General features: G+C 39.3%; 3 protein-coding genes across 3 annotated transcripts; all 3 read right to left on the bottom strand.

Moving 5' to 3' along the window:
• Positions 1 to 1,770: 1,770 nt before the first annotated feature.
• On the bottom strand, positions 1,771 to 2,301 carry LOC106092466 (sarcocystatin-A-like). The gene is made up of 3 exons (XM_059361480.1): positions 2,221 to 2,301; positions 2,028 to 2,146; positions 1,771 to 1,969 (listed from the first exon to the last, which is right to left on the bottom strand). Exons 1-3 carry the CDS (start codon positions 2,299 to 2,301, stop codon positions 1,771 to 1,773), a joined length of 399 nt encoding a protein of 132 aa, XP_059217463.1.
• A 2,523-nt stretch (positions 2,302 to 4,824) lies between these two features.
• LOC106092471 (sarcocystatin-A) lies at positions 4,825 to 5,300 on the bottom strand. Its single transcript, XM_013259344.2, has 2 exons — positions 5,100 to 5,300; positions 4,825 to 5,040 (listed from the first exon to the last, which is right to left on the bottom strand). The coding sequence occupies exons 1-2, from the start codon at positions 5,258 to 5,260 to the stop codon at positions 4,845 to 4,847; spliced, it is 357 nt and encodes a 118-aa protein (XP_013114798.1). The 5' UTR covers positions 5,261 to 5,300; the 3' UTR covers positions 4,825 to 4,844.
• A 13,626-nt stretch (positions 5,301 to 18,926) lies between these two features.
• On the bottom strand, positions 18,927 to 25,742 carry LOC106092470 (sarcocystatin-A-like). The gene is made up of 3 exons (XM_013259343.2): positions 25,610 to 25,742; positions 19,372 to 19,475; positions 18,927 to 19,222 (listed from the first exon to the last, which is right to left on the bottom strand). Exons 1-3 carry the CDS (start codon positions 25,622 to 25,624, stop codon positions 19,024 to 19,026), a joined length of 318 nt encoding a protein of 105 aa, XP_013114797.1. The 5' UTR covers positions 25,625 to 25,742; the 3' UTR covers positions 18,927 to 19,023.
• Positions 25,743 to 26,176: the final 434 nt, after the last annotated feature.

The raw sequence follows: 26,176 nt of genomic DNA, 5'->3' as shown, positions 1-26,176 counted from the left end.
TTGTTAATTTGTGTACAAAGCACAGGTCGCAATTTTCGTCCGATCATCTTAAAATTTGATACAGGCACGTGTTTTGGCTTAGAGACGAAGCTTATTGAAATTTTAAAAAATCCGTTCAGATTGGGATATAGCTCCCATATAGCTAGTCCGATTTGGACTAATATTGCAATGAAGTACTCATTTGTTTACTGATTCTCTCTAAAGTCAGCAGGAAGGATTTCCTCTTAACCCTTGTCATTACTTGAGCAGGGCTATGGGTAAATACCCAAAAGGTATTTACCCGGTTAATTGGGTAAATACCCGGGTATTTACCCATTTATACCCAAAAGATGGGTATTAATAGTTTTGCAGATATCTTGGGTATAAAAAAATATTACGAAAAGTGTGGATGATTCTGATCTCATAAAATCGGAATTTAGTTATATATAGCCGCTATATAGACCAATCTCCAGACTTAAAGTCTAGAGACAATAAATTGGTAATTTGTCATCCTATTTCTATGAAATTTGGCACTGTGAGTTTTGGTATACCCCTACCCATTTCGGTGAAGTGTGGTCCAGATCGGAGTATATTTGGATATAGCTGCCCTATAAATCGACCTCCGATCTCCCGATATAGATTATTAAGGCCATAATATTTATTCCATTTATTACCCGAATTCAATGAAATTTGGCACAGTGAGTTCTGGTAGACCCCTACCCATTCTTGTTAAATGTGGTTTAGATAGGACCATATTTGGATATAGCTGTCATATAGACCGATCACCCGTTATAGTGCATTGAGACTATAAAAAGAAAATTTTTTTATCCGATTTCGATAAAATTTGGAACAGCGCGTTCTGGAGGACCCCTTCACCTATTTGTTGAATATGAACCAAATCGGATATACAATAGCCGCCATACAGACCGATCTTCCGATATAGAGTATTGAGCTCAGAAGAGGATCATTTTTCATCCAACTTCGATGAAACTTGGCACAGTGAGTTTTGATAAACCTTTACACCTTTTTGTTGGATATCGTCCAGATCGGACCATATTTGGATATAGCTGCCATATAGGCCGATCTCCAGATATAGGGTATTGAGCCAATAAAAATCGTGTTTTTCATCCGATTTGGATGAAATTTGAAACAGTGCGTTTTGGTACCGTTCTACATCTTTCTGTTGAATATCCTCCACATCAGACCATATTTGGATATAGCTGCCACAGAGACCGAACTCCCGATGTATAGTATTGAGCCCCTAAGAAGAGCATTTTTCATCCGATTTTGATGGAATTTGAAACAGTGAGTTTTGATAGACCTCTACACCTTTTTCCTGGATATCGTCCAGATCGTACCATATTTGAATATGGCTGCCATTCTGGACTTCTGCAAGCGTGCCCCTAGTGGCCATGCAAAAGAAATCGAGTTCCATACATAATGGCATCGAACGTACTTTCACAGAAAGAATTCCATTGATACCCACAAAACGTTTTTGTTTTATTAAAAAAAAACTTTTGTAGCGATCTTATTGAAAACCCCAATACTAATCTCTTCCCATTGTTTGTAAAACAACTTTGAAATATCCATCTGCGATCCTCCAATCCAAGGACCCAGCCAAAGTTAGCTTGTTTTTAAAATTTTTACACATCAACACAATTAAAAAATTTCACTAGCCACAATTTCTATTCAAATATGTCCATGGACAACCAATTATGGAACAAAGGGGATGTGTCCGATTCAAGTTTTTAGCTCAATAATTTTTATTCTAAATAACATTCCCACTGATTTTCAATAATCGACATGTTTAAACAACGTCCGCATGCATTCACAGCGTATGGTTACTTCTGTGCCATCTGTCAGCCAGGGACGGGTCCATAGATCCACCTCACAGTTATGTTTCAAGTTATTAAGATCCATTAGGGTTACAATTAAAGTTTTTAGAGAACCTGCCACCAGCTGTTCAGTGCCACCAAAAATGATGCCAACTCTGTAAATAACAAAAAATAATATACCAACAAAATGTATTTTTCATAAAAATTTCCCACCTATAGTCTGGCCCTTCATCACTTTCAGCCAATTTCCTCAAAACCGTGCGCAGTTGATGTTCAGCAGCCATAAGAGCCATACCAGTCAAATCTTTTTTAACACTCATCCGATAACCACTCTGAATCACATTCACACAAAAGAATCCATCAACCATGAAGCAAGCACGTAAAGTGTCAGTCATTGCATACCTACCAACCCACAATTGTCCAAATACTGTCCGCAACAGGTGCTGGGTAAAATGATCACAAAACTTAGAACTAATGCCGTCAACATTTCTATTTTTCTTTCACCACTAAACAACTGCGCAGTTAACACAGGTCGATTGTTTGAATATCCAAAGAATACTAACTGACCATTTGCTGGGGTCGTAAGTTTTGGGCATTGAAAGAAAGGCAGTGGTAGATAGTTTTTAGTGGTTTTATTAACAACCTCTTTATTTCCAAACCCTATTTGTTTAACCTATTGAGCGTCAAGTAACTTGCTAATAAGGGAATTAGGTGAAGTCATTGGCTTTTGCACAAAAGCCAACAACAAAATTCAAAATATTTGGAGTTGGAGAAAACAATGATCTGATTACAGCCAAAGTTTAGGAAACAGCTTAAAAGTAGACATGTCAGTGTAAAAGTCAAGCTCGAGATAAGTAAAGGTACGTTCAGATTAGACAAATATTTGAGTCAACTTGTTTTATCATTTTTGCCCAAAATATGTAAAATTTGCTAATTCTTGATTTTATTTTCACACTAGCTAGACCGGGCCCGCTCCGCTGCGCCTTCTCTGACTTTATATGGGGTAAAATTTTCCTTTCTATATTTATTTTCGACAATTAAAAAGCTTTTAATGAAAAGTGCCTGAATCTGAATCCCACATGATCTTTATTGGTCTACGAATTTAAGGTGTACTCAATTCTTAAAATACCTTTTTTCAGCCCGATATTCTCATTATGTCTGATTTAGTGGTGTTCTCGGGGATGAGTTGGTCCCCAGACACTTGGCCCTGAAAAATATAAACATCGTGCTCTTCTCCCAAATACCATTTATTTAAACCCCATATTGCCATTGGTTTTGGGGGAGTTTACAGGATGAGGCGTCCCCCAAACACATGGCCCCAAAGTTGGTTAACAAATTCGTTTTCTAATGATCCACATAATGGCATGGTTGAAAAATTTGTATCCTTTGGGGGGTGTTTTGGGAAAGGGGTGATGCCCTAAATACATGGTATTCAACTCCTAAAAACCCTAATTTGAGCCCCATATTGCGATGCTCAGTAAAAAATTGCTGTTTGTGAGGTATTTTACGAAAGGGGTAGACCCCCAGAAAATTGGTACCGAAAGTGCGTATCAATTCTTGTTCTGCCCCCCAAAACCTTTAATTTAAGCCCCACATTAACATGGCCTGTAAATATGCCCGATTTAGGGGTGTTTTGGGGAGTGGGGTGATCCCCCAAACACTATGCCCTGAAAATCTGAAAATATATCAGCAAAGTGCTCTATTCTCATATATATGTATGTAATTTATCTGAGCCCCATATTGCCATTGGATATCAAATTCGTTTTCTTATCTCAAAAACCATTCATTTAAACCCTTATTGCAAAAGCCAGCAAATATGTCCGGTTTGGGGTATGGGCCCTAAAAACTATAAATAGCGAGCTCCACTGTCTTGAAAACCCAAATTGTCTTGGTGACCAAATACGGCCTATTTAGGGGTTATTATTGTGGTAAGATTCATGGTCTACTCCAAAATACCTTTCATTTGAGCCCCATTTTTCCATAGTCGGCAAACATGACCGGTTTGAGGGGTGTTTTGGAGGATGGGGCGGCCATTTAAAAATATATTTCATCCTAATCGGGAAAAATTAAGCCTTGTAGGGACTCAAGAAATCAAAACGGGCGTTCGGTTTGTATGGGAGCTACATCTGGTTATAGACCGATTTGAACCGTAGTTGGCCGAAGAATACTATATGCAAAATTTCAGCCAAATCGGACAAAAATTGCGGCTTCCAGGGGCTCAAGAAGTCAAATCGGTTTATATGGGAGATCGATTTATATGGGAGCTAGACACAGTTGTTGAAAGTCATAGCGGAACACTACATGCGAAATTTCAGCCAAATCGGACAAAAATTGCAGCTTTCAGGTGTTCAAGAAGTCAAATCTGGAGATCGGTTTATATGGGAGCTATATATGTAAATCTGAACCGTTATGGTCTATTTGCAATCCTCAACGATCTACATCGATATTTAGCATATGTGCAAAATTTCAAACGACTAGCTTTACGCGTTCTACCTCTATCGTGATTTCAATAGACAGACGGACAGGCGGCCATGGCTAGATCGACTCAGAACGTCAAGACGATCAAGAATATATGTACTTTATGGGGTTGTGGACGAATATTTCGAGGTGTTACAAAAGGAATGACTAGATTAGTATACCCCCATCCTATGGTGGTGGGTATAAAAAAGTTCTCCATTGAAGCTTCTTTATTCATTATGACGACCTCACCTAGGCATCAATGACGACCTCACTAGGCATGAATATCAAACTCATGTTTTTGCAAAAAAGTATCCCGGTGGCCGCGTCACGAATTCATTTTACACTTGTGCAATTGGTCTGACGCTACAATAATACAACTGTTAGTTCACAATGCTTGAAGGATTATCTTATATAGTTTAACTACTCAAGGTCACAGCTACCTAACTTTGTTCAATTAAAGATAAGGCAAATGCTCCATTACTAAGGTAATCCCTATATCCATATACAAACAATAATTCAAATGAATTTCTCTGTTTTATTTACATTTCAAACACACATATCCGGTACACCTCAGTCATGGTAAGACTTGACATTGTCCTCTTGATTTGGACATTTGAAAGTAACTTCGGTTTCTCCCAGCCATGGTGTTTTAACGATTACAACATCACAGGTGTCGAATTTATTCTCATTTTCAATTAAATCACAATTAATGGTATAGCGGATGCCAGCAACAACTTGTTTCGTAGCCTCATGAATCATACCTGACCTAGGAGGAAACAAAAAATCGTTATGCTATACTTTAAGCTACTTGGACATTATGCATACGTATAATGGGGGCCATCCAGAGAATCCAACATGAACAATGTCTCATCCAGTATCTGCTTGGCTTCCTCCAGATCCATTGGCTCAGGACATCCTGCACAATCCTCAGAGGCACTGGCAAAGCCAATTACAGCCAATATTGTTAAAAAAATCACAAATTTCATTTCAAATTGCGGTTTTTTTCTATGGCAACGAGCAAAATAAGACTAACACCTGCTGACAATATTAAAAATATTTTATACTTTCAATTCTGGGCATGTAAGAAAAAAAAGACAGGAAGATAAGAAGCCACTGTATTGATATCATAAAAACACACTCCAAATTGGGACACATAGGCCGATAACAATATCTCCCATATTGTGAAGACTTGATCGATGGAGATAAATGTGAAATTGGCTTCATATGGTGCAGGTTATGCTGGTAGACAGTTTGTATAATCAAAAACTGCAGTCAATTTAAAATGAATTCTACAATTGGCTGATTAATAATCAGCAAATATGCGAGGTAAAAAAAATTGACAAGCATATTATGTAACAATTTTCTATGATTTTAATTTCAGTATCTCTGGCTTCAAACAAACTATGTCTGTTTGCGCTCTTTTATTTTGAGCTTTATAATCTTTTCGCGATTTTTCGAACTCGCTCGAGATTATACTCAATGATTTCTATTCAAAGAATAGCATTGTAAAGAACTTATAAAAGTTGGGCAAGTGTGTGTTATTAATCAAAACTCTTTGGCTGGCATGGTGGATCGCCATGTCTCTTCATCAACACCTTTGTCAAAATTGATTAAGGTGCTCTACATACCCAACGACTATTGAGTATTGTGTAGGGCACGCTTTTGTTTTGCAACAGCGTTCAAGAGTTCTGCCCTTCGTTGTGCTGTTTGAAGATTCTTTACTTTACTTTAATTGGCTATGACAGAATATTTCTTCCACTAGCCGAACGTAGAATAGCGTTCCAAGCGCTTCGATCTTCTGCGCTCATTCTAAAATCTCTGACACCAAGTTTCGAGGTGTCTCCCACAACTCGATCTTTCCATCTGGCTTTTGGTATTCCAGGTTTGCGTGTATCACCGTGTTTGCCTTCAAAAGACTTCTTTGCTGGAGCTTCTTCATCCATTCTGACAACATGACCTAGCAAACGCAGCCGTTGTATTTTGATGCGTGTAACTATGCTATCGTCGTCATACAGCTCATACAGCTCGTGGTTCATGCGTCGCATATATTCTCCGTTAACGCAAACTGGTCCATATATTTTACGAAGAATCTTTCTCTTAAATACTTCAAGCACTGCCTCATCTGCTTTTACAAGTACCCATGCTTCAGAACCATATAACAGCACGGGTAGTATCAGTGTCTTGTAAAGTGTAGTCTTCGTCTGTCGAGAGGTGGCCTTGTTTCTAAACTGCTTACATAGTCCAAAGTAGCATCTGTTTGCCAGTATTATTCTTCGCTTTATCTCAAAACTGGTGTCATTCGTTTCGGTTACGGCGGTGCCGAGGTAGATAAAGTTACTGACTATCTCAAAGTTGTGGTTCCCAACTTTTTCCATGTTCTTTATCTGCTCGGTTGTACGAGGCTTTTTGGGAGTGGAAACCATCCATTACGTCTTATCTCCATTTACTGCCAGACCCATTTTCACTGACTCTCTTTCGATTCTTTCAAAGGCTGCAGTTACTACTTCCGGCGACCGACCTATGATATCGATATCGTCGGCATAGGCGAGTAGCATGTGCTCTCTTGTGATTAGTGTGCCATATCTATTCACTTCTGCATCTCGTATAATCTTCTCCAGCAGGATATTAAAGAGATCACACGAGAGGCTGTCTCCTTGTCTGAAACCTCGTTTGGTATTAAATGGTTCGGAGAGATTCTTTCCTATTCTTACTGAGGAACGCGTATCAGCAAGTGTCATCCTGCAGAGTCTTATTAATTTTGCAGGGATACCAAACTCAGACATGGCTTGAAATACCTTTGAACGTAAAGGAGTATCGAAGGCGGCTTTTTAGTCAACGAAGAGATCGTAGGTGTTGATTTGTCCTTCTCGGGTCTTTTCCAGGATTTGGCGCAGTGTGAATATCTGGTCTAGGGGGGATTTACCTGGTCTAAAGCCGCATGCTGAGGTTCCAATCATCGGGTATGCGTTCTTCTAGCCAGATTGCGCAGATAAGCTGATGCATACGCCTTATCAGCGTGTCGCCTCCGGCCTTAAATAGTTCAGCGGGTAACCCGTCGTCTCCTGCTGCCTTGTTGTTCTTTAGTCGGGTTACTGCTACGTGGACCTCATTCTGACTAGGAGGTTAACATTCTATACCATCATCAGGGATTGGTTCTGCGGTATCCTCTTCGCCGCCAACATCGGACACTAGCAGTTGGGTAAAATGTTCTTTGCATATCCTCAGCATGTTGCCTGTGTCAGTTACCAGATTTCCTTCTTTGTCTCTGCAGGAGGATGTGCCTGCACCAAAGCCATCGGTTTGGTGTTTAATTCTTTGGTAGAATTTCCGGACTTCATTCTGACTGCTGTACATGTCAATTCGCTCGTACTCACGTCTTTCCATTTCCTTTTTCTTTCTGCCGAATAGACGTTTCTCCTCTCTCCTTTTCTCCCGATACCTCTCCTTCATCTGGCGCGTTGCTACTGATTGCAGGGTTGCTCTATATGCCGCATTCTTGGCTTCAGTAGCATCTCGACACTCTTGGTCGTACCATGGGTTTTTTGGAGGAGGCTTTCGGTACTCAAGTACGGATTTCGCGGCATTTTCCATGGAGTGGGCAATAGTTTGCCACTGCGCCATTATATCATCGGAACAAGGAGTGCTTTCATCAAGCAGTTGGGTCAGTCGAGTGGAGTATGCCGCTGCCATTTGTTGTGTCTGCAGATTACTGTGTCTGCTGTTTGAAGATTATTTCATGCAAATCTTGACTGTGACTGCGCCTCAAATGGTCCAACCGCTTAATCCAATTTTGGCATACATTTCGGCCGGTATCTCATGAATAAATGCTTGAATGTTGTCTTCCAAAGCGTCAATTGAAGCGGGTTTGTCTATATAGACATGAGCTTTAACATAATCCCACAAAAAATAAGGGAAGGGCATTAAACCGCACAATCTAGGCGGCCATTTCAAAAAAATGTTCAACGCCTCTCAATAATTCCTCGCCTCTCAATAATTCCATGGTTACGCGTGCTGTGTGGCATGTGGCACCGTCTTGTTGAAACCTCATTTCATGCAAGTCAAGCTCTTACATTTTGGACAAAAAAAAAGTAGATATCATCTCACGATAGCGCTCACCATTCACAGTTACGTTACGATTCACATCGTCTTTGAAGAAGTACGGTCCAATGATGCCGCCAGTCCATAAACCGCATAAAACTGAGACTTTTTCTGGATGCACCTTTCCTTGAACGTCATGCCCATGTTGATAATTATTGCGGATATATCTACTAGCAAGTGGTTACAGAATCTTGTTTCGGGTTACCCACTGACTTACCCGGTAATATGACTTTGCTGGGTTACTGCCCTAAAGATAGTTAGACGACTTATTACGCCATGTTTCTGTTACTTTGTATGCTGGACTCACTAAATCTAATAGTGAACATCTTGAAGAGTTATGGGGCCCAACGCGCTTTCCAATATATAAAGCTGCATTATCATTAGATCGTATAAAGTTCATAAAACAATGCCCTAGACTCGACAATGCAAATATGCGACAGCAGCGACAAATCTACAGCAAAACTGCAGCTATTGATGAAATTTGCAAATGTTGCAGTCTAACTTGACAGCAGCTTACACTCCGCGTGAAACAGTGACCATTGATGAGCAGTTATTCCCATACAGAGGCCGCACCCGCTTCACACAATACATTCCATCGAAGCCTACCAAATACGGCATAAAAATATGGTGGCTGTGCGACTCAAAATCATTTTATACTGCCAAAGGAATGATTTACTCTGGGAAATTGCCTGATCAGGCATGAGAGGTGAATCGAGGGCAGAATGTTGTACTTCAAATATCGGAGAGATATTTGAATACAGGCCGCACAATTATTGCCGACAATTCTTTCACAACATTTTTCAAGTACTTTGATCAGGAAAAAACCGCATATATTGGAGCAGTGCACTCGAATAAGACATGTGTGCCTCGGAAATTCCGAAAAAGATCATACGCGTCCTGTCAACAGCACATTGTTTGGCTTCAACGTAGGCGATATATTGGGTTGCCCAAAAAGTAATTACGGATTTTTCATATAGTCGGCGTTGACAAATTTTTTTCACAGCTTGTGACTCTGTAATTGCATTCTTTCTTCTGTCAGTTATCAGATGCTACTTTTAGCTTGCTTTAGAAAAAAAGTGTAAAAAAAGTATATTTGATTAAAGTTTATTCTAAGCTTTATTAAAAATGCATTTACTTTCTTTTAAAAAATCCGCAATTACTTTTTGGGCAACCAAGAGCTCAATGTTCATATGTGCTCAAGAAGAACAAAGCGGTAATTTTGCTGTCTACAAAACATTATACTTGCGGTGTGGACATGGATAAAGAAGCCGTTTACTATTTTGGATTACAACTCCAACAAATCGGGCGTTGATACAATGGACCAGATGCTTGGCACTTATATATGCAAGCGCTCAACAAACCCCTGGCCATTGGTCATGTTTTATAATATGGTGGACATTGCTGCAAAAGCTGCATTTATTTCATTCACCGAGATGAAACCAATAAAAAGAAGTGACAGACGATGGTCATTCCTACTGATGCTATTGGCATTACCAAACATAGAGGAACAAGCGCTGAACAGCCGCATATCCAAGGATACGAACAACAATGGCAGCACTTGATGTAAAGCTAAGATAAAAGAATTCTAATGTTCAAAAGCAGAATAACTACACAATTTTGTTCTTTTTATACCCACCACCGAAGGATGGGGGTATATTCATTTTGTCATTCGGTTTGCAACACATCGAAATATTTATTTCCGACCCTATAAAGTATATATATTCTTGATCAGCGTAAAAACCTAAGACGATCCAGCCATGTCCGTCCGCCTGTCTGTTGAAATCACGCTACAGTCTTTAAAAATGGAGATATTGAGCTGAAACTTTGCACAGATTCTTTTTTTGTCCATAAGCAGATTAAGTTCGAAGATAGGCTATATCGAACTATATCTTGATATAGCCCCCATATGGACCGATCGGCCGATATAGGGTCTTAGACCCATAAAAGCCACATTTCTTATCCGATTTTGCTGAAATTTGGGACAGTGAGTTGTGTTAGGCCCTTCGACATCCTTCTTCAATTTGGCCCAGATCGGTTCAGATTTGGATATAGCTGTCATATAGACCGATCCGCCGATTTAAAGTCGTGGGTCCATAAAAGGCGCATTTATTATCCGATTTTGCTGAAATTTGGAACAGTGAGTTATGTTAGGCCCTTCGACAGCGCTCTTCCATTTGGCCCAAATCGGTTCAGATTTGGATATAGCTGCCATATAGACCGATCTCTCGATTTAAAATATTGACCCCAAAAAAGGCACATTAATAATCCGATTTCACTCAAATTTGACACAGTAACTTATGTTAGGCTTTTCGACATCCGTGTTGTATATGGTTCAGATCGGTCCCTATTTGGATATGGCTACCAAAAAGACCAATATTTTGTTGTACAAAATTGAACAATGTGACTTGTACTTATTGGACCAGTCAATATCCGTGTCGAATTTGCCCCAAATCGGACCATATTTATATAAATCTGCTATGTGGGCATAAATTAGGCATTTTTCACCGGATTATGACGAAAGGTGGCTTACATATATACCCCAGGTGGTGGCTATCCAAAGTTCGACCCGGCCGAACATAATGCCTTTTTATTTGTAAGATATTATCAAGACCGGCAGAAGGAGCCGCACCGTCGTTTGCGTCTAGAACGAACAGACCGTCATGTCGCCTATGCCGTTCTGAGAGCGGACAGCAGCGAAAAACAAAGGCCCATTGCCTAACAATCCAATTTGAGCAGAGCATTCATCACTTATGCATCGATGCTTCACCTGCACAGATAATATGTTGGACGAGAGACAATCTACACAACAATAGTTTTTTAGGCCTTTTTCATATAAAACTTATAAAAAATTAATAATGTTATATATATAAAGCGTGATTTTTTTGAGGTTAGGATTTTCATGCATTAGTATTTGACAGATCACGTGGGATTTCAGACATGGTGTCAAAGAGAAAGATGCTCAGTATGCTTTGACATTTCATCATAAATAGACTTACTAACGAGCAACGCTTGCAAATCATTGAATTTTATTACCAAAATCAGTGTTCGGTTCGAAATGTGTTCATTCACCGTAACGTTGCGTCCAACAGCATCTTTGAAAAAATACGGTCCAATGATTCCACCAGCGTACAAACCACACCAAACAGTGCATTTTTCGGGATGCATGGGCAGTTCTTGAACGGCTTCTGGTTGCTCTTCACTCCAAATGCGGCAATTTTGCTTATTTACGTAGCCATTCAACCAGAAATGAGCCTCATCGCTGAACAAAATTTGTCAAAATTTGAACACATTTCGAACCGAACACTGATTTTGGTAATAAAATTCAATGATTTGCAAGCGTTGCTCGTTAGTAAGTCTATTCATGATGAAATGTCAAAGCATACTGAGCATCTTTCTCTTTGACACCATGTCTGAAATCCCACGTGATCTGTCAAATACTAATGCATGAAAATCCTAACCTCAAAAAAATCACCCTATATTATTTTTTTTTTCTAACATTCATTATACGTGCATAGGGTGACTTTTATATTTCTGGATTGGAGAAAAAATCTATTTTCCAATGGGGTACATCAGCTAATCTCTAAATACACTGAATACTGTTTCTGTTCCTAATTTTGTGTATTTTAATCCTACACGATTTATTAGATTTTATTCTGCACTATAGACTGTCTCAATTTCTCACTCACATCTATTTGTTTGATACCTCATAAATAATCACAAATATAGACCATATAACATCACATAGCATACAACAATACTACTTTAAAGTGCTATTTATATGCCAATACATCTCTACCACAAAGTTTGTGTTGAATTTTATTTCTACTTTACAACCAATCCAATCGATTTGTGTGTGTTTCCTAAGAATGAATGCACTTTTCGACAACATCTGAAATGGGAACGACCTACTTAACTTATGGTCACACACACTACACAACGATTGTATGACCTACTAAATAGACTACCCAGCGGCGGAATACAGTTGCCCTTCTCTTAAAAACTAATGAAAGTTGACCTTACAAGAGAGCTCATACGCATGCACACTCTACTTCTAGCATCTTGCATTACAGAAGGCCTAAAAGACAGCAATTTGTCAGCCAATAAAAATGACACTATTTATCCCATGACAACTTCTCAGAAAATGGTTAAATGAATGAAATGTAGTACATTTGTCTCTTTAGGTTGCTTTTTCACCCTACAGCACAGGGCATTATACCTTAGGAGAAAGCTAGATCCATTGATAAGTATATCGATCGGCTTAGGATCATTTGCTGATTCGATTTCGTTATGTCCGTACGTCCGTCTTTCGAAATCACGATAGCGTGCGAACGAATAAAGATACCCGTTTGAAATGTTGCACAGATAATTCAAATCGATGTTAGTCGTTGGTGATTGCAAATGGGTCATATCGGTTCCGATTTGGTAATATCCCCATATAAATCGATCCCCAGTTTTGACTTGTTGAGCTCTTAGAGGCCTCAATTTTCGCCCGATTTGGCTGAAACTTTCCGACTGTTGGACCAAAGATGTCTTCCTTCCCTATCTTCACATTAAAATCTTCCAGAGCGATTTTAATATCATGGACGGGGCAGCGGTCATATTCTCTCTCTAGGCGCTCATAGCAAATATCCATGGTCTGCATGTCCTTATCTTCCATGGGGGTATGGGCACAAATAGGGCTGATGTTGAAGAATTTGGCTTTTATGCGGATGGTGGCTATCCTCTCATCCACCGGAGTGAAGCTGAAGACAAGGTGTTTCAGTCACCTACTAACCACAAAGTCATGCCTCGTGTTATGGCAGCTATAGTATAGCTCGTCACCATTTGGTGTTACCTGTAAGGCGTTACGTTCTTTGTACTTCTCTAATACATCCGCCAGCGCGTATACTGCACCTTTTCTATAGAAAGAGCGGACTTCCAGGTGCAGATTAGCAAATCTTGGTCCTATTTCGTTTGCGTGGGCCGTCACCATTGGGGGATCTGTTTTTATAGCCTCCACCATAGGATGGGGGTATACTAAATTCGTCATTCTGTTTGTAACACCTCGAAATAGGCGTCTAAGACCCCATAGAGTATATTTATTATTGATCGTCAAGACATTTTAAACCGATCTAGCCATGTCCGCCCGTCTGTTTGTCGAAAGCACGCTAACTTTCGAAGGAGGAAAGCTAGCCGCTTGAAATTTTGCACAAATACTTTTTATTAGTGTAGGTCGGTCGGGATTGTAAATGGGCTAAATCGGTTCATGTTTTGATATAGCTGCCATATAAACCGATCTTGGGTCTTGACTTCTTTAACTTTTAGGGGGCGCAATTCATATCCGATTTGGCTGTATCACTTCTTCGTAGTGTTTTGGTATCAATTCTAATACCTGTGCTCAGCATGATTCAAATCCGTTTTATAACCTGGTATAGCTGTCATATAAACCGACTTGGATCTGGACTTCCTAAGCACCTAGAGGGCGCAATTCTCATCCGATTTGGCTGAAATTTAGCATGAGGTCTTTTGTTATAACTTCCAACAACAATGCCAAGTATGGCGCAAATCGGTACATAACCTGATATAGCTGGCATATAAACCGATCTTGGGTCTTGATTTTTTGAGCCTCTAGAGGGCGCAATTCTCGTCCGATTTGACTGAAATTTTACGCGTGGTGTTTTGGTATCACTTCCAACGACCTGGTTAAAATCGGTTCATAACGTAATATAGCTGCCATATAAGCCGATCTTGGGTCTTGACTTCTTCAGCTTTTAGAGGGCGAAATTCTTATCCGATTAGGCTGTAATTTTGCGCGCAGTGTTTTGGTATCACTTCTAACATCTGTGCTCAGTATGATTCAAATCGGTTCATAACCTGGTATTACTGTCATATAAACCGATCTGGGATCTTGACTTCTTGACCCCCTTAAGGGGCGCAATTCTCATCCGATTTGGCAGAAATTTTATACACCGGCTTCTCTCATGACCTTCAACATACGTGTCCAATATGGTCTGAATCGATCTATAGCATGATACAGCTCCCATATAAACCGATCTCCCTATTATACTTCTTGAGTCCCTAAAGGGCGTAATTCTTACTACATTTGGTTGAAATTTTACACAATGACTTCTACTATGGTCTCCACTATTCAATTATGGTCCGAAATTACCAATAACTTGTTATTGTTACAATAACATAGCAATTGTTTTCTTTTTTCCTTTGTTTGTCTAAAAAGAGATACCGCGCAAAGAACTCGACAAATGCAATCCATGGTGGAGGGTATATAAGATTCGGCCCAGCCGAACTTAGCACGCTCTTACTTGTTACTATTCCTTTGTTTCTCATAATGGTTCTCAAAGTGGGTTACTGGTCCTGTGCCCCAACCGCATGGGTTTTGTGGGTTTGCACATGTATCCCTCGTTATGGCGAGCCGCTTGCTTCAAGATCCGACGCCCGCCTCCAGCCGCCCCTAAACTGGGAACATACGCTGATGTTGGCCATTGGTTATTTGAAGGCGCCAATAACTCGTCTTGTCACCTCGAGTATTATTGGCACTCAGTTTTTAATTGAGAGCCAGTGCCACCTGACTCCTCACCGAGACTCACCTCTCGAAAATCGCTAACTACCCGCTGCCACATTTGCAGCTACTCCGCATAAAAACGGAGCTTCCCAACATCCGCAACCTGTGGCCGCGCCCGGTAGATTTCAGCTAAGCTTCCCGTGATAACGATGGACACCACACAAGTCGGAGTTCAAAGTTCCAGCCTGTGTGGTGGTCATAGTTATCCCGGGATAACCATATACTACTGACATGTAATTCAAGTGACTCTGAATCAATGAGTTGTAGATCAAGTAATTGGTTTCTACATCAGACTCGTTTTTGCATTTATATAAAATTCCAATTGCAGGTGCTACTTTAGATTTGATGTTTTGTATATGCAGATCCCACTGTAGACTACTTTGCAACTGCACATCTCCGTGATTCATATAAAAGACTGTCTCCACTTCTTGTGTGAAATAATTCTTCATTTGTACGTTGCGTTCAAAAACGTATGACTTTTGTTTTATCAGAATTCAAAACATGTCTGTTTATGCGACAAAATTCAGCTATAATTTCTGCTCATGTTCCAATTGTGATTTAATTTATTATTACCTCATGATGATATTGATGAATTTATAATTAAAACAAGTAAAAGCGTGCTAAGTTCGGCCGGGACGAATCTTATATACGCTTCACGATGGATCGCATTTGTCGATATATTTTCCGGTATCTCTTTTTAGACAAACAAAGGATAAAAGAAAAGAATTGCTATGCCAATTGTATTGAGTGTTGTAGACCACAGTAGAAGTCTATGTGTAAAATTTCAGCCACATCGAATAAGAATTGGGCCTTTTAGGGGCTCACGAAGTAAAATAGGGAGATGGGTTTATAGGGGAGTTGTATCAGGCTGAAGACCGATTCAGACCATATTTGCCACGCATGTTGAAGGTCATAGAAGAAGCCGTTGTATAAGATTCCAGCCAAGAAGTCAAGATCCCAGATCGGTTTATATGACAGCTATATCAGGTTATGAAGCGATTTCAACCATACTTTGCACAGTTGTTCAAAGTCATAACGAAACACGTCGATAAAAATTTTAGCGAAATCGGATAGGAATTGCGCCATCTAGAGGCTCAAGAAGTCAAGATCCCAGATCGGTTTATATGACAGCTATATCAGGTTATGAAGCGATTTCAACCATACTTTGCACAGTTGTTCAAAGTCATAACGAAACACGTCGATAAAAATTTCAGCCAAATCGAATTAGAATTGCGCCATCTAGAGGCTCAATAAGTCAAGACCCCAAGTCGGTTTATATGACAGTTATATCAGGTTATGGGCCGATTTCAACCATACGTAACACAGTTGTTGAACATCATAAAAAAACACCTCATGCAAAATTTCAACCAAATCGGATAGGATTTGCGCCATCTAGAGGCTCAAGAAGTCAATACCCCAAATCGGTTTATATGACAGTTATATCAGGTTATGGACCGATTTCAACCATACTTAACACAGTTGTTGAAAATCATTAAAAAAAACACCTCATACCAAATTTCAGCCAAATAAGATAAAAATTGAGCACTGTAGTGGCTCAAGAAGTCAAGATCCAAGATCCGTTTATAAGGCAGCTATATCGAAACATGGACCAATATTATCCATTTACAATCCCAACCGACCTTCACCTATAAGAAGTATTTGTGCAAAATTTGCTGTTATATGGTTCTGAAGCATGGGATCTTGTGAAAGCAGATGAGGCAGTGCTTGGAGTATTTGAGAGAAAAATTCTTCGTAAAATATATAGACCGGTTTGCGTTAATGGAGAATATAGGCGACGTATGAACGACGAGCTGTATGACGACGATAGCATAGTTGCACGCATCAAAATACAACGGCTGCGTTGGCTAGGTCATGTTGTCAGAATGGATGAAGAAGCTCCAGCAAAGAAGTCTTTTGAGGGCAAACACGGTGTACACGCAAACCGGGAAGACCAAAAGCCCGATGGAAAGATCGAGTAGTGGGAGACACCTCGAAACTTGGTGTCAGAGATTTTACAATGAGCGCAGAAGATCGAGGCGCTTGGATGGCTATTCTACGTTCGGCTAGTGGAACAAATATTCTGTCATAGCCAATTAAAGTAAAGTAAGAATAATAACTGCGCCTTATAGAAGCTCGAGAAGTCTAATCGAGAGATCGGCTTATATTGCAGCTATATCGGGTTATGTACCGATTTAAACCATACTTAGCACAATTGTTGGGCGTGATACAAAAACACAAAGTGCAAAATTTCAGCCAAATCGGATAAGAATTGCGTCCTCTAGAGGCTCAAGGAGTCAAGACCCAAGTTCGGTTCATATGGCAGTTATATCAAAACATGGACCGATATAATCAATTTACAATCCCAAGAATTGCGCCCTTTAGGGGCTCCAGAAGTAAAATCAGGAGATCGGTTTATATGGGAGCTGTATCAAGCTAATGATCGATTCCGACCATATTTGACAAGTATGTTGAAGGTCATGAGAGAAGCCTCCCGACATCCAACCTAAATATGGTTCAGATCGAAATATATTTAGATATAGCGTCCATATTGACCGATCTGCCGATTTAGGGTTTTAAGCCCTTAAAAGCACCAATTATTACCCGATTTCGCTGAAATTTTATAAGGTGAGCTCTTATAAGCCTCCCGACATCCAACATAAACATGGTTCAGATAGGACTATATCTAGATATGGCTGTCATATAGACCGATCTCCCGATTTAGGGTTTTAAGCCCATAAACGCACCAAGTATTACCCGATTTAGCAGAAATTTGAAATGGAGAGTTTTTATAAGCCTCCCAACATCCAATCCAAATATGGTTCAGATAGGAATATATTCAGATATAGCTGTCATATAGACCGATCTGCCGAATAAGGGCATTAGGCCCATAAAATCACCAATTATAACCCGATTTACCTGAAATTTGAAACTAAAAGTTGTTATAAGCCCCCCAACATCCAACCCAAATATGGTTCACATCGGAATATATTCAGATATAGCTGTCATATAGACCGATCTGCCGATTTAGGGTATTAAGCCCATAAAAGCACCAATTATCACCCGATTTTAAGGAAATTTGAAATGAAAAGTTTTTATAAGCCTCCCAACATGGAACCCAAATATGGTTCAGATAGGAATATCTTCAGATATAGCTGTCATATAGACCGATCTGCCGATTTAGGGTCGTAAGCACGTAAATACCGCAATTATTGCCCGATTTGTCTGAAATTGGAAATGGTCAGTTGTTCTAAGCCTGTCGACAAATATGGTACAGATCGGACTATATTACGATGTAGCTGCCATACAGACGGGTCTTCCGATAATGAGTCTTAAGCCCATAAAAAGCGGATATGTTGCCCGATTTCGCTGAAACTGTGACTTGAACAAGCGGCCTCGGGACCTCAATCAAATATGATCCAGACCAGCCCCGATTCAATCCCATGGCAGCCGGTTATACGTATCGGATTGGCCCGATGGAATCCTTCATCATCAAGGGCTGCCGTCTCAGTGTACAACACACTGATACAACAACAACCAGCCCTGATTTGCATATCACAATGGATATGGAAGTGGAGTTGTCATAAAAGAGAATGGTTAATTTATCCATGGTGGTGGGTATTCAAAGTTCGGCACCGCCGAACATAACACATTTTTACTCATTTTATTTGGGCCATTTTAGAGAGCAAGGTAAATACAAAAAAAATACTGCCAGTATGGATGGCGCGGAAGGAGAAATTGTACGGGAATGAGCCAAAATACCGGTAAATTACATTCGTTCCGCTTGTAACTCTTTTTTTTACCGACTTATGACAATAGTAAACGCAAAAGGTGGCCATATCGAGCAAATGTTAATTGATTCTGAAGTTTGGATTACTTCGACACATCTTCGTCATTTGAATCAAAATTATGTTCACACATTTAAAAAGATGTGGACTTTTGATAATAGGCCACCTCGTGTCATGGTGATGGCATTCAGCTCGAACGAGCTTACTGCGTTTGTTTTACATGCTTAAGATTTATTTATAAAAAAATTACATTTATTCAAACTATTATACACAATGCATTAAAATCTTTACTTTTTATATTAACTCCTCAGGGATCATGAGTTCTAACTACTTGTGGTTCACCATCACAATCGAATGTAACCTGAATGCCATTGGGCAACCATGGACGAGACCAAATAGTAACTCCACATTTTTTGGTTTTTCCATTCCTATCAATGAGATCGGCAACAATTTTTGTTTTGGTTCCTTGGACAATTTGTACGGTGGCAGAATAGATTTTACCCAACCTGTGGAATAAATGGACAAGAAAATTAATTTTTGCAACAAAAATTTCAAATAACTTCTAACACTTGTTATGAGATCCGGCCATACCAAGAATTTAAAAACCGTAATTTTAATTTGCCTGAGAATCAGTGCTTGAAAATCAGCTACTTACGTATAATGTGGACCGTCATCACCTGCCGCCAATTTGGACAATGACACCTTCAAGTCATCTTCTACTTTCTTTAAATCAGAAACGGGCGTAATCCCACCAGTCATCTTAAAAACACAAAAATAACAAAAATCTATTAACAAATATTCAAGTATAAGAGTCAAGTTCAGCGAATTAAAGTTTTATGAACTGACAATACAAGTGTTGCCTTGTGAAAAGTGAAACTTTTTTACTAAGAATTTTATATTCTAGTCCTTTTTCGTTTGGCTTGAGGAGGTTTTTTTGAAGCTGTAGTCGTCCCGCAGAAGTCATATTTCGATGTAGAATTCATACTCTTAAAGCCCTTGTAGTTGAGTTCGATATTGTCCTATTTGATCGAGATGTCCGACTATATGAAAAATCCGCAATTACTTTTTGGGCAACCCAATATTTAGCGGCTCTCAGACACTTGTCATCGAATTTTGATTCCTGATTCGTACCCTACTTTCAAAAACCTTTCATGTCAGACACATAATGTCCAAGTCGGCCTGTATCTCTGTATGGTGGTCAGGTAGCCCCCAAACTCATGACCCTATATATTAACAGTGTGGTACTTTGTTTCCTAAGACCTCTGAGTCCAACATTGGCCCAGTTGCCAATTGAGTGCTTTTTGGGATGAAACGTTCCCAAAGACACTTTGCATCAAAGTTGAATATTACATGCGTAGACTACTGCTAATACCTTTCACTTGAGACCCAGATTTTCCCAATCGATCTACACATCGGTTTGGAGGGTTTTTAGGATGGGGTGCAATGACATTTAATCTCAAATGTCATCGAGAAATCAAGTAAATGCGTGCTAAGTTAGGCCAGTCGGAATCTTATGTAACGTATTTCAGCCAAATCGGATTAGAATTGCGCCCTCTAGAAGCTCAAGAAGTCAAGTTCCAAGATTGGTTTATATAGCAGCTATATCAAGACAAAGACTGACTTAGACCATACTTGGCACAGTTGTTGAATGTCATACCATACCAAAGTTTTAGCCATATCGAATAAGAATTGTGCCCCCTAGAAGCTCAAGAGGTCTAACCCAAGATCGGTCCATATGACAGCTATATCTAAATGTAATCCGATCTGAACCATATTTGGGTCCTATGTTGGGTGGCTTAAAGCTACTCATTATTTCAAATTTCAGCGAAATAGGTTAAACAAGTAAAAGCGTGCTAAGTTCGGCCGGGCCGAATCTTACATACCCTCCACCATGGATGGCATTTGCCGAGTTCTTCTCCCGGCATCTCTTCATAGGCAAAAAAGGATATAAGAAAAGATTTGCTCTGCTAGTATTATATTATTACATGTTGGAGACCTGTGTAAAATGTCAGCCAATTCGAATAAGAATTGCGCCCTTTGGGGGCTCAAGAAGTAAAATAGAGAGATCGATTTATATGGGAGCTGTATCGGCCTATAGACCGATTCAGATCATAATAAACACGTATGTTGATGGTCATGAGAGCATTCGTAGTACATAATTTCAGGCAAATTGGATAATAATTGCGACCCCTAGAGGCCCAAGAAGTCAAGATCCCAGATCGGTTTATATGGCAGCTATATCAGGTTATTGACCGATTTGAAACATACTTAGCACAGTTGTTGGATATCATAACAAAACACGTCGTGCAAAATTTCATTTCAATCGGATAAGAATTGCGTATTCTAGAGGCTCAAGAAGTCAAGACCTAAGATCGGTTTATATGGCAGCTATATCAGGTTATAGACCGATTTGAACCATACTTGGTAAAGTTGTTGGATATCATAACAAAACACGTCGTGCAAAATTTCATTCCAATCGGATAAGAATTGCGCACTCTAGAGGCTCAAGAAGTCAAGACCCAAGATCGGTTTATATGACAGCTATATCAGGTTATGGACCGATTTAAACCATACTTGGCAAAGTTGTTGGATATTATAACAAAACACGTCGTGCAAAATTTCATTCCAATCGGATAAAAATTGCGCACTCTAGAGGCTCAAGAAGTCAAGACCCAAGATCGGTTTATATGGCAGCTATATCAAAACATGGACCGATATGGCCCATTTACAATACCAACCGACCTATACTAATAAGAAGTATTTGTGCAATTTCAAGCGGCTAGCTTTACTCCTTCGGAAGTTAGCGTGCTTTCGACAGACAGACGGACGGACGGACGGACAGACGGACGGACATGGCTAGATCGACATAAAATGTCGCGACGATCAAGAATATATATACTTTATGGGGTCTCAGACGAATATTTCGAGTAGTTACAAACAGAATGACGAAATTAGTATACCCCCCATCTTATGGTGAAGGGTATAAAAATAAAGGCTTCAGACCTTTTATCTGGAGATCGGTCTATATGGCAGCTATATCTAAATATAGTCCGTACCATATTTGGTTCATTTGTCGGGTGGTTTAAAATAACTCACTGTTGCAAATTTCATCGAACTTTAATCGTCTTTAATCATCGAAGCTTTAAACTACTCACTGTTTCAAATTTCTGGCCAATCGGATGAAAAATAAAGTTTTTATGGGCATTAGACTTTTTATTAAAAAATCGGTGTATATAGCAGCTATATCCAAATATGGCCCGATTTGGCCCGTTCAAGAACTTAACCAGTGTGCATCAAAAAGACGTATCTGTGCCAAATTTCAGCCCAATATCTCAATTTTTGAAGACTCTAGAGTGATTACAACACCCGGACGGACAGACACACGAACATCGTTAAATCGTCTTAGAATTTGACGACGATCCGAAATATATATACTTTGTAGGGTCGGAAATTGATATTTCGATGTATTGCAAACGGTGGTGGTGGGTATAACAAAGACTTACTTAGACCATACTTGACACAGTTGTTGAATATTATACCAAAAAAATATGTGCCAAATTTAAGCCAAATCGGATAAGAATTCTGCCCTCAACAAGCTCAAGAAGTCAAGACCCAAGATCGGTTTATATGGCAGATATATCTGGTTATGGACCGAACTACAATAATAAAATGTATTTGTGCAAAATTTCAAGCACCTAGCTTTACTCCTTCGAAAGTAAGTGTACTTTCGACAGACCGACGGATGGACAGACAGGCAGACGAACGACGATCAAGAATATACAATATATACTTTATGGGGTCTCAGACGAATATTTCGAGGTATTACAAACGGAATGACAAATTAGTATACCCCCATCTAATGGTGGATGGAGCTGGCAAACTGTCGATAATCACTACATTCGATATTTTCGATATTTCTAATAATAAATATCGATAGTATCGATACTATCGTTAATTACACATCACCTATATTTCAAACGAAAGTATCAATATGAATACACAGACCGAAAAAATCGTTGTACAAAATGTTAGCCCTATTGGATCAAAATTGCGCCCTCTATGGGCGTAATGTATATTATAGGACTCTCTTTCAGTGCCAAGTCGCTAATTTTTTTTTCAATTTTGCAAAAAATTTAACTTTGCCGATAGTATTAATCGGAAAATTATCAATCGATATTCAGACCAAAAATAAAATATCGATAGTTCTATCGATATTTTGCCAGCTCTAATGGTTGATGGTATAAAAAGAAGTCTAGGTGAGAAAGCAAAGAAAAGGTGTGAGTACAAAGATCACACAAATAGGCGAGATAAAGAGATGAAGTGGAACGATATAAGAAGAGGTTAGGGAGCAAAATTATCAGACATGTCCACATGAACATGAGGTACAACCCCGTAAGAACACTTGTCAGTGTACACCATACTGCTACACAGTGATGCCAACTTAGTGATTTTCGCAATAGATTTGGTGCTTTTTAGGTCACCCCAAAAGGTACCACCTAGCGCCAAACGAAAAAAAGGCATTAATGGACGCTTTTTTCTAGTAACTGCGTCTTACCCTTCCTTTTTATACCAACCACCATAGATGGGGTTATACTAATCTAGTCATTCCATTTGTAACACCTCGGAATATTTGTGTAAGCGATCGAACGCGTAGAGCTAACAGCTTGAAATTTTGCATAGATAACAAGTGTTTATGTAGGTCGTTAGGAGTTGTAAATGGGCCATATCGGTTCAGATTTAGATATAGCTCCCATATACACCGATCTCCGGATTTGATTTCTTAACCCCCTAGAAGCCTCAATTTTCATCCAAATTGGCTGAAATTTTGCACGTAGTGTTCTGCTACGACTTCCAACGACTGCGTCTGATACGGTCCAAATCGGTTTATAACCTGATATAGCTCCCATATAAGCCGATCTCCCGATTTAACTTCTTAAGCCCCTAGGAGCCTCAATTTTCATCCGATTTGGCTGAAATTTGGCACGTAGTGTTTTGTTCGGACTTCCAACATCTATGCCAATTATTGTCCGAATCGGTCTATAGCCTGATATAGCTTCCATATAAACCGATCTTCTGATTTGACTTATTGAGCCCATACAAGCTGCAACTTTTGTCCGATTTGGCTATAACTTGGCACGCAGTGTTTTGTTAGGACCTCCAACGTATATGCCTATTATTGTCCGAATCGGTCTATAGCCTGATATAGCTTCCATATAAACCGATCTTCTGATTTGACTTCTTGAGCCCATACAACCTGCAACTTTTGTCCGATTTGGCTATAATTTGGCACGCAGTGTTTTGTTAGGACGTCCAACGTATATGCCTATTATTGTCCGAATCGGTCTATAGCCTGATATAGCTTCCATATAAACCGATCTTCTGATTTGACTTCTTGAGCCCATACAAGCTGCAATTTTTGTCCGATTTGGCTAAAATTTGGTATGCGATGTTCCGTTACGACTTCTTACAACTGTGCTTAGTAAAGTCCCAATTGGTCCATAACCTGATATGGCTTCCATATAAACCGATCTCCCGATTTGATTTTTGAGCCCTTACAAGCCTCAATTTGTGTCCGATTTGGCTGAAATTTGGCCAAATCGGTCTATAGCCTGATATAGCTCCCATATAAACCGATCTCCCGATTTGATTTCTTGAGATCTTACAAGTCGCAATTTTTGTCCGATTTTGCATGCGGTGTTCTGTTATGACTTCCAACAAATGTCCCAAATACGGTCAAAATCAGTCTATAACCTGATATAGCTCCCTTGTAAACCGGTCTCTCGATCATCTTTGTTCGGTTGCTAGAATCTTTAATTATTTTGATTGTGCTGGTTTGACAGAAGTTTGGTATGTAGAATAAAATGATGCCCACTTAATTTATTTTGTATACATATTTAGCAGAATCCATGGTGGTGGGTTCCCAAATTTCGGCTCGGCCGAACTTAGCCCGCTTTTACTTGTTATTACATAGCGGAACCACTTTGCACACAGAGTGTCTAAAATCAAATGCTATCCACCTAAATAGCTTCCCTTATCTTTTAATTGAAAGTTATTTATATCGCATAACACTCTTAGTCATACTGAAGGTAAAGGGTGATTTTTTTGAGGTTAGGATTTTCATGCATTAGTATTTGACAGATCACGTGGGATTTCAGACATGGTGTCAAAGAGAAAGATGCTCAGTATGCTTTGACATTTCATCATGAATAGACTTACTAACGAGCAACGCTTGCAAATCATTGAATTTTATTACCAAAATCAGTGTTCGGTTCGAAATGTGTTCATTCACCGTAACGTTGCGTCCAACAGCATCTTTGAAAAAATACGGTCCAATGATTCCACCAGCGTACAAACCACACCAAACAGTGCATTTTTCGGGATGCATGGGCAGTTCTTGAGCGGCTTCTGGTTGCTCTTCACTCCAAATGCGGCAATTTTGCTTATTTACGTAGCCATTCAACCAGAAATGAGCCTCATCGCTGAACAAAATTTGTCAAAATTTGAACACATTTCGAACCGAACACTGATTTTGGTAATAAAATTCAATGATTTGCAAGCGTTGCTCGTTAGTAAGTCTATTCATGATGAAATGTCAAAGCATACTGAGCATCTTTCTCTTTGACACCATGTCTGAAATCCCATGTGATCTGTCAAATACTAATGCATGAAAATCCTAACCTCAAAAAAATCACCCTTTATAAGGGAAGTCCCTCCGTTTACCTATAAGTTATGACAAAATTCTTCACAATCAATAATCACTATTCAACCACTTGTATACCGTATCAATTTATTCATACGGCATTTTTATTTTTAATTCATTAAAAAAAAACATTTTCAATAACACAAAAACATATCACCAAACTTTCCATTGTTTACCCGGCACGTCAACTTACTTGTAGTGTAGCCATGTCAATGACCAGTTAAAAAATTTACAAAATTAAAACTTTAGCGGCCAGTATACATGTGTTAACGAGAGTAAAGCTTTCTTTATTATTATTTTTTTGTTATTTAATCTCTTTGCAAGGAGAAGTGCCGAATTGAAATGTCGAAGCCTTATCGACAACAGCGTATGATCAACTAACGGACAGTTGCATGCCATCCCTTATATTTATAGAATTGGCAAATACAAAGGAAAATGGAAATGGAAATAAATTTGTCATAAAAAAATACAAAATAAAATATTAAACAAAAGTAATATCGTATACCTAGAAAAGTAAATGGAAGCGTTTTTATGCCTTCACTGATGCTGACAGCATCTTTGAATAAGAAAAATGAGTAATAAGTAATGAGTTCATGTCCTGATAGCAGTTCATTAAGAATCAATCAAGTTCGATAAACTTTTGCAAAACATTCGTAGCCGACAAGGCATTAAGGCGATCACTTCCGTAGACCTCATCGAGAGCTTTGTTGTGACTATTATGGGGTGGCCCAAGAAAAGTTGCGCAACTGCTGGATGGGCC

Source organism: Stomoxys calcitrans, chromosome 2 (assembly GCF_963082655.1).
Source record: "Stomoxys calcitrans chromosome 2, idStoCalc2.1, whole genome shotgun sequence".
NCBI lineage: Eukaryota > Metazoa > Arthropoda > Insecta > Diptera > Muscidae > Stomoxys > Stomoxys calcitrans.
Note: the sequence above shows the minus strand (reverse complement) of the source record. Positions and strands in the feature narration are given on the sequence as shown.